The 9,272-nt window shown below is 39.4% G+C and overlaps 1 protein-coding gene across 1 annotated transcript in view; it reads left to right on the top strand.

Annotated features, from left to right (window-relative positions):
• LRRIQ3 (leucine rich repeats and IQ motif containing 3) overlaps nt 1-8,334 on the top strand; it is an 89,333-nt gene extending 80,999 nt beyond the window's left edge. The window contains exons 6-7 of the mRNA XM_006086086.3: nt 3,118-3,841; nt 8,102-8,334. Of these exons, the coding sequence (XP_006086148.1) occupies nt 3,118-3,841; nt 8,102-8,249 (872 nt within the window). The 3' untranslated portion in view covers nt 8,250-8,334. The remainder of the gene's footprint in view (nt 1-3,117; nt 3,842-8,101) is intronic.
• Nucleotides 8,335-9,272: the final 938 nt, after the last annotated feature.

The raw sequence follows: 9,272 nt of genomic DNA, 5'->3' as shown, positions 1-9,272 counted from the left end.
AAAAGACAAAGATGCTAATTGACCATACCTTCACTACACCCTAAGCCACACCCACCAGCCAATCAGAGCGACTATATGCAAATTAACCCAACCAAGATGGCGGCTGGCAGCCACGGAGCTGGAGCAAGCAGGAGGCTTGGTTGCCCAAGCGATGGAGGAAGCCAAGCTTCCTGCCTGCCCTGAGCCAGCTGTGGCCTCTGCTCATGGCAACAAAGTTTCAATTATAGAAGACAAATAAATCCCAGATACCTGCTTCCAACCAGTCTCCACTGGGAGCTTGGGTGGCTGGGGGCCTTGGCCAGCCTGCAAATAGCCATCAGCCACTCACCCAGGCTGGCCACCTACTCATGGCAACAAAGGTTCAATTATAGAAGACAAATAAATCCCAGATACCTGCTTCCAACCAGTCTCCACTGGGAGCTTGGGTGGCTGGGGGCCTTGGCCAGCCTGCAAATAGCCATCAGCCACTCACCCAGGCTGGCCACACCCTCATGGGGTGAGGGTCCCCGCTGTGGGGCTGAGCCATCCTGAAAACGGCCCTCAGCCCCTCACCCAGACTGGCCAGGCACCCCAGCAGGACCCCCCACTCTGAAGGGTCTGTGGCCAGCCTGAAAACAGCCATCAGCCACTCACCCAGGCTGGTCAGGCACTCCAGTGGGGACCCCCACACTGAAGGGGCTGTGGCCAGCCTTAAAATGGCCCTCAGCCCCTCACCCAGGCTGGCCAGGCACCCCAGTGGGGACCCTCACACTGAAGCAGCTGTGGCCAGCCTGCAAACAGCCATCAGCCACTCACCCAGGCTGGTCAGGCATTCCCATATAATAAAAGGATAATATGAAAATTGACCCTTACAGCAGAATGACTGGGAATGACTGGTCACTATGACACACACTGACCACCAGGGGGCAGATGCTCGATGCAAGAGCTGCCCCCTGGTGGTCAGTGTGCTCCCACAGGGGGAGCTCTGCTCAGCCACAAGCCAGGCTGACAGCTGCCAAGTATAGTGGTGGTGGTGGGAGCCTCTCCCACCTCCACAGCAGTGCTAAGGATGTCCTACAGTCAGACATCCCCCAAGGGTCCTAGACTGTGAGAGGGCACAAGCCAGGCTAAGCCCCGCCCCCCACACACCAAGTGCACGTATTTTGTGCACCAGGCTTCTAATATATATATATATATTTCTTTATAATAAACCAGAAATATAATAACTAAAATGTTTGAGTTTTGTGAGCTACTCTAACAAATTAATTGAACCCAAGAAGGGGGTCAATAGAACTGCCAATCTATAGTTGATTGATCATCATAACCTGGACTTGCAATTGGCACCTAAAGCAGGGTGCACAGTCTTGTAGGACTGAATCCCTTAACCTGTAGTGTCTGACCATATCTCCAAGTTGATATTGTCAGAATTGAGTTGAATTCTAAGACACCCAGCTGGATTCAGAGCACTGCATGCTTTTGTGGGAAAACCATCCCACCCTACACAAATTGTATTTGGTGACCAGAACCTTTAGTAACTTATTACTATTGTATTTTCTATACTTGATCTTTTACTCTTAGCAAGCTTTTCCATGCCAAAGTTCACATTTAAAATCAAATTACACTAAACAGTGCTATTTCTAGATAATTGCTCCAGACCACACCCTATTTATTATAGATCTGAAACTCTGGCTTTGTTCCTCTGTGTCTCTAGTGATTTGCTTTGGGCCCAAACTCTTTTTAACATGCTTTTATTGATTTTAGAGAGAGAGAAAGGGAGAGGGGGGGAGAGATAAAAACATCAGTGATCATCGATTGGCTGCCTCCTGCACACCTCTACTAGGGATCGAGCCCATAACCCAAGCATGTGCCCTGACCAGGGACCAGTGACCTCTTGGTTCATGAGTCAATGCTCAACCACTGAGCCACACCAGCCTGGCTTGGGCCCAAACTCTTAACACTTATTTGTGGATACTTTAGCTTTATATCCTTTTTTACTTGCTAAGACTTGGTTCTCTATTTAGCTCTAAACACTGCTTCTTTTTCTAATGTTGACATTCCTGTGGCCTCTATTGAAAATCTTACCTGTTCTCTTTTTTCCCACTTCCTGCCCAGACCACAGGCCCTGCCATTCTTCATGGCAACCTTAACTTTCATAAAACCTCCACCATCAGATTTTATATATAAAGATTTTACAAGAATCTTCTATTAGAAAAGATAAAATACTTATAGAGTATAATTAGCAAGATGTAATTTTAATAGAGTCGAACGTGAAAACATCTGTTCCTAAGATTCATCAATAGAACTTTTTAACCAGTATTTTCCACTAAATTCATCAGTAGGCTTGTCAGAAAATATTACATTAGTTAGGTTTGCTATGCTACAGATAGACCCAGAAATTTTTATTGACTCACACATAATTGTCATTTATTTCTGGTTTCCATAGAGTGTGAGCTAGATAATCCTTATCAGTGAGTAGTTTTTCAAGCAATGATTCAGGGAGCCAGGGTCCTCCCACCTTGTGTAACTACCATCTTTGAGGACCTTATCTTTGTGCGGAGGATCAGAAGAATAAAGAAGGAGGAGGCACATCTGTTTCTAAATATCCGTGGACCAGAAATGATATATATTACTTCTGCCACCCTCTATTGGAGGGCGCTTGGTCTCATGGTCACAATAATAGCAAAGGAAGCTGAGAAATTTGTTCCCTTTGTGTGTCCCATGAAGAAAAAAACATTATTGGCAGCTATTAGTCTCTATCAGAGTTAAGAAAAACAAGGTAAAACAGATAGAGAGTTCTTTGCAAATATGAGATAACTATATGTAAAAATAATATGTATGATTAAGTATAAGATATTGCTATTGAGTCAGTGCAAGTTAAATAATTGAAAAAGATAATGCAGGAAACACAGGAATCAGTGCATTTCTGTGTTAAAACGTTTCAACAGTGATTTTCTTTCTAAAATCACTATTGACTCACAAATTGAAAAGGAACATTAGTTTGGAAAAATACTTCTTAATATAAATAAATAATAGGTTCTTGTGAATTTTATTAATGTATCTTTCAAGACAATTGAGACAGAAAATAAGCTGTGGTTAACACTTATATCATGCATTATATTTGTCTGCTTTCTGATGTAGGTCAGGAGTCTGAAGGTGAAACTGAGGATGAAGAATTGCATGCCAGTTTTAGGATATCCGTATTCAAACTCCCCATACATTCTTCAGATTCATTGAAGTCTGCAGTATTGAAAAAGAAAGAACAAGCTTCTTTTCCTACATCTACACAACCACTTTCTACTACTCAGCAAAAACCAGTCATTACCAAACCACAGCTGCTGTTGGAGAAGAATGCAAGAAGAGAGTTTTTTACGATACACAGAACCGGTATAAAGCTCAAAACACTTTATGATATTGATGAATATCATTTAGAACAAAAGAAGCAGGAAAGCCACCAGAAAAATGGAATAGCTATCACCAAGGCAAAAACCGCCCAAGAAAAAGTCAGCTTAAATGTTCAAGAAATGTTACAGAGGAAAAAACGGGCAGTACGAAAGCAAATGGCTGAAAGTAGCAGGGCAATTCAGGATGGTTTGTCCCAACTCTGGCAGGTCAGATCCAACTACCTGGAAAAAGTTAGAGAGAGGAGAGCTTTGTTTCTAGAAGAAAAAAACCAAAAAGCTAGAGACCGTTTATTAATTCAAAACTTAAATAATGAGCTTATTATTTGGGACAGAAGTGTAAATAAAATGAGGCTATTGAAGAAGAACAATGATCTCTTAAAAGAGAAACATCTGATAGTTCAGGAAAAACGAGAAACAGAAAGACTTCAAAAGGATTTACGTAAATACATGAAGGAACTTAGGTAGGTACAGTTTTGATATAAGTGTTTAAATAAATTTAATGTGAATACTGCGTACTAAATGTTGAGATCTAACAAACAGTACTTTATAACATGATATATTCTACTTTGGAAAGCAGAAACAACCAAAAATGACAAGTATGTCCTAATATATTACCAAAGATGAGACAATAAAACAACTTTATCCTCAGATTTTGTGGCATATCAAAATACAAATCAGTATTAGAAGAACATAATCAGCTTAGTTTACCACAGCAAATTGAATGTCTGGCCATCATTACTTTGTAGAGGATGCAGAGTTAAGAGCTTCCTAATGTATCTTAACTGAATTATCTTCTCTTATAAACTCCTTCAAAGATATTACCTTTGAAAGCACACAAGAATAAGACAATACAGTGTTGTCCTGAAAGGTATTATTGAGTTTTATTTATGAACATTTTCAAATAAAGTTGGAGTATCAACATGTAGAAAGGAGCTGAGACTCAAAAACGTTGTCTGTTTAGAGACTTCAATTTTCAATTCTTTTTCATTTTCTTTCCGGTTCAAATACTTGACATAAAAGCATTCTGACAAATCTCAATAACTAGTGAAGTCATTACTGAGACAGTATCTCCCTATTCTTGCTGTTGAGTGAGGGAACATGAAAGAAGAAAGGGGAACCATAAATCTCTAGTTTAGAAAATTTACAAAATACCCACAGGGACATTTAAGAATGAATTAAAAAGAGACTTTGAAATTAAAAAACCTTATGTACCAGGTACAATAGTTCTCCAAAATATTCTTGTCCATACTTTGAAAAAGTTATGACACTGCTCAGGGCAGCAGGGTGTCTACTGTGAAGTTGAGTATCAACCAGCAAGAATTTGTGGCAGATAAGGCAGTTATCCAATTACATCATCTCTGCTTGTTCTTATTTTGGTCATCAATTGACCTACTCCACTACCCTCTTCATTAACTGTGGTCTTATCTTGATTTATAAAGCTTTCCTTCATCCAACTTCTATAATTACAGTTCACTTCCAAATTCATAAGAACAACCCTCTCAATTTCTTAACCTAAATACTCTTGAACCCCCAAAACCTTTAAACTCATTTCCAAAGACATAACAAAACCCCTCTCATCACTTGGAACTGCTTTATCTCTTAAATTTGAAACTCTTGCATACTTATTGATGCCTAAGATCTTTTATTTTTTTAACTCTTCCTTTACTTTCACCACATATATTCCTCAAAGACAGGCCTTTCATATTTTTATTAAGCTTGAGTCCAAGTATTTTATAGGATTTTTATGGTATTGTAAAATGGAATTAATTTCATAATTTTATTTTCCAATTATTTGATCCTGGTATACTATCTAATTATAATCAATCATTGTGTTTCTCTTCAATTATTTTAAATAGTTGGGTTTTTTAAAAAACATTTTTTCCACAGTTTATAATTATTATCTGTAGGATGGCTATTTCAATACATTTTTTAGACTTAATTACAGGTGCAAAGTCACTTTTGCCATGACTTTTGCTCAGCTACATGTCCAGACAAGACTATTATCCAAGCCCCAGACACAATAGTTATAGCTGATTTTCAATGAGTGGTCGTTAAATTCTAGGAATTCCTCTAAAGATTTTCAATGTATTAAGTCATTTACTTCTTACTAAATCCATTGAGATGAATTGTCCCTTCTTAAAGATGAAGAAAATGGTGCAGACAGAACTTAAAATAACTTTTCAGAAACCGCACAATCAATAAGTTGTAGATCTGGGATTCTAACCCAAGCAGAATGGCTTCACTTCCTGTACTCTTAACCATAAGCCATTGCTTCTCTCTGTGTAACTCTCTTCTCATCGCCACATGGATAGCCAGGCTTTTTAGACCCAATTTTACAAAAAACAGAACCCTAATCTTCTTCCTTATCTAGTTGTTCTATATTTTCTGTCCTGATGAATGCCACTGTTATCTACCCAGTAAAAGCAATGATTAAATTTCAGGCACTCCTCTAAGGATTTTAAATGTGTTAATTCATTTAGTCCTTTACTGAATTCTGAGTTGGATTATTCCCCTTTGAAGATGAAGAAAATTAGGCAGAGGGAATGTGAAGAACTTGTCCAAAGCCACTTGGTAATTAATTTTTAGACTTTATAGACTTAGGCTTCTTTTTCACTTCCCAAGTCTAGATTTTGAGTACCCTTAAACATACATAAAGAACACGATGATCTATATAAGTCTGTTTTTCTGGGCTTATCTGCTCTACTGTTCCTACCAGAACTGTCTGACCCTTACAAATAGAGTGCTGCCACTTCTCTGGGATGCCAAGCTGTGCTACCCTATGTGCTTTTATTTTAGCACTGAGGCCTGTCTTATCTTTCCTCTGGCAGTTTTCACCATGTTTCACTGTCTTCTTGCATAGTGCTTTCATTTTATTTATATACTAGAGGCCTGTTGCACGAAAAGATTCGTGCAATAGGCCTTCCCTTCCCCTGGCTGCCAGCACCGGTTTTCCTCCAGCACCCGGCACCCAGGCCTTCGGAGCCGCCTTCAGCGCCTTTGCTGCTCCGCTTCGCACCTATGTATGCAAATTAACCGCCATCTTTGTTGGCAGTTAATTTGCATATCTCGCTGATTAGCCAATGGGAGATGTGGCGAAGGTACAACCAATTACCCTGTTTGTCTATTATTAGATTAGATTTAAAAACCTTTATTTTTCTTCACTTTTTATAAGCTTCTCATAGTTATATCATGTTATATGTATCTTTATATTTATAGAATTTAGGGAATATGACAAACATTATAATACACTAGAGGCCCGATGCATGAAATTCATGCACAGGGTGGGGTCCCCTCAGCCCACCTTGCACTCTCTCCAATCTGGGATCCCTCTCACAATCCTGGACCACTGGTTCCTAATCACTCACCTGCCTGGCTGCCTGGTTGCCCCTAACTGCCTCCCCCCCTACCCCTTGCTGGCCTGATCACCCCTCATTGCCTCTGCATGCCGGCCTGATTACCTCTAACTGTTCCCCCTGCTGGCCTGGTCGCCCCCACCTGCCCCTCTGCTGGCCTAGTCACCCCTCACTGATCCTCTACCAGCCTAATCACCCACAACTTCCCCCCCCTGCTGGCCTGGTCGTAGGCAGCCATCTTGTGAGGGTTAAGTTGCATATTACCTCTTTATAATATAGGATAACTCTTAAATGAATGAGGAGGGGTGAATGAGTTAATCTAAGGTCCATGACATTTCCAGGTTTGACAGTGTAACCTGCTTCATCTTTCTCTAACTTAGACCCTGTATTAGTCTGCTAGGGCTACTATAACAAAATACTACAGACTGTGTGGTTTAAACAGAAGTTTAATTTTTTACAATTTTAGAGGCAGGAAGTCCAAGATCAATGTGTTTACAGGTTTGGTTACTCCTCAGACCTCTCTCCTTGGCTTGTGTCCTCACATGGCCTTTGTCCTGTGTGTGCACATCCTTGGTGTCTCTTCATCTTCTCATATTGGATTAGAGCTCACCCATATGGCCTAATTTAAATTTAATTACCTCTTAAAGGACCTATTCTACAAATACAGTTGCATTCTAAGGTACTTGGAGTTAGGACTTCAACGTATGGATATGGAGGGGTCACAGTTCAGTTAATAACAGAGTCCTATACAATGGAATACTATTCTGATATAAAAAAGAAGGAGCTCTTATTTTTTGTGGTATCATGGATGGAAAGCATTATGCTAGGTGAAATAAGCCAGTCAGAGAAAGAAGTACCATATAATTTTACTTATATGTGGAATCTAATGAACAAAATGAACTAACAAACAAAATAGAAACAGACTGAGAGAGAAAAGGCTGACAGATATCAGAGTGAAGAAGGTTGCGGGTCTGGGTGAAACAAGTGAATGGAGTAAGCTAAAGAAAACAAAAAAACAAAAACAACAACAACAACAAAACCAGACTCCTGGAAGTTTAGATTTAGTGAGGCTTGAGCAAAAGTTCTGCAAATCATGTCATAATCTGGTTTAGATGCCTCTTTAGGAATCTAAGCCATAGTTTGTATGGATTTTGTTATAGCCAATAGAACTATTAAAAATGATAGCCTAAAATAAATCTTAGTGAATGTTATAATAAAATTCTATGCAATAAGTGAAGTTCTGTCTTTTTTCCTATTTGTATATGTCTATTTTTAATATATGTAATTATCATTAAATATCTGACTAAATGTTATGATTTTAGTAATTTAGAAGTACCTCACTCCATAATCTTTACTTTTCTCTCTTAGGGCTAGAGAAAACTGTAAAAGACACTCTGAAGAAAAATTTGTTTATGATATGATTGCCTTTCAGAAAGCTTGTGAAAGATTACAAGAGGCTAAAGCAAAAATTGAAAGTGTGAAAGCAAAGGTGATTGTTAAAACTCCCAGAGAATGACAGAATGAACCAATACCAGAGCATATCCAATGGTCTTTTTGAAATATAGCCATTATTTTCAATTAAAGGACTTTAAAATAATACTATGAAAGAAGAAATACAAGATGGATTTGTATATAAATCTTCTTAAAAATATAAAGAGCAATTAAAATGTTTCTCTTACTAATCATAATTTAACTTAAATCAAGTTGACTTGGCACCTCAAATGTTCCATATATATCCAGATGTCCGAGGAACAATTAAAACTGATTTCCTTTATAGCAGGAAATATTGCAAAAGGTGTTGCTTATATTGTTTCATATCCTAGTATAACAAAGCTATGTTCAGTTCTTCTGGCACTCTTACCCTAGTTATTTCTGTCCTAACTGCTGGCTTTTAATAAGACACTGTGTACTTTGATTAATTTCATTACCATGCTTTCATATATTTAATTATATTTTTTCATTTTATAAAAACAATATCTGAATTTTTTTCAAAATAAAGTTTTCACCACTGTATCAGTGACTCATGTTTTTATGAAAATTCAGGAAATTTAAAATTTATAAGAGAAGTTAAACATTCCTATTAACTTTCTTAGATATCATAAAATTTTGTATATGTATTTTTAGGTGTTTTCCTTTGCACATGTGGGATGACAAGAGAGTGGGAGAGGACACATATAATTATACTAGAGGCCCAGTGCATGCAATTAGTGCACTGGGAGAGGGTGGGTGGGGGGGTCGGGGGGGTCCCCTCAGACCAGCTTGTGCCCTCTCGCAGTCCGGAGGCCCTTGGGGGATGTCTGCCTGCTGGCTTAGGCCCACTTCTGTGGAACGGGTGTAAGCCAGCAGTCAGACATCCCTCTCACAGTCCAGGACCCTTCTCTCCTTACCGCCCACCACCCACCTGCTCACTGATCCTTACTGCTCAGCTCCCTGCCCTTTAGCACTGCTGAAGAGGTGGAAGAAGCTCCTGCCACTGCCATTGTGCTCTCCAGCCATGAGCCCAGCTTCTGGCTGAGCAGTGCTTCCTCTGTGGGAGCGC

Source organism: Myotis lucifugus, unplaced genomic scaffold, assembly GCF_000147115.1.
Source record: "Myotis lucifugus unplaced genomic scaffold, Myoluc2.0 scaffold_25, whole genome shotgun sequence".
Lineage (NCBI taxonomy): Eukaryota > Metazoa > Chordata > Mammalia > Chiroptera > Vespertilionidae > Myotis > Myotis lucifugus.
This window is presented reverse-complemented; position numbering and strand designations above follow the sequence as displayed.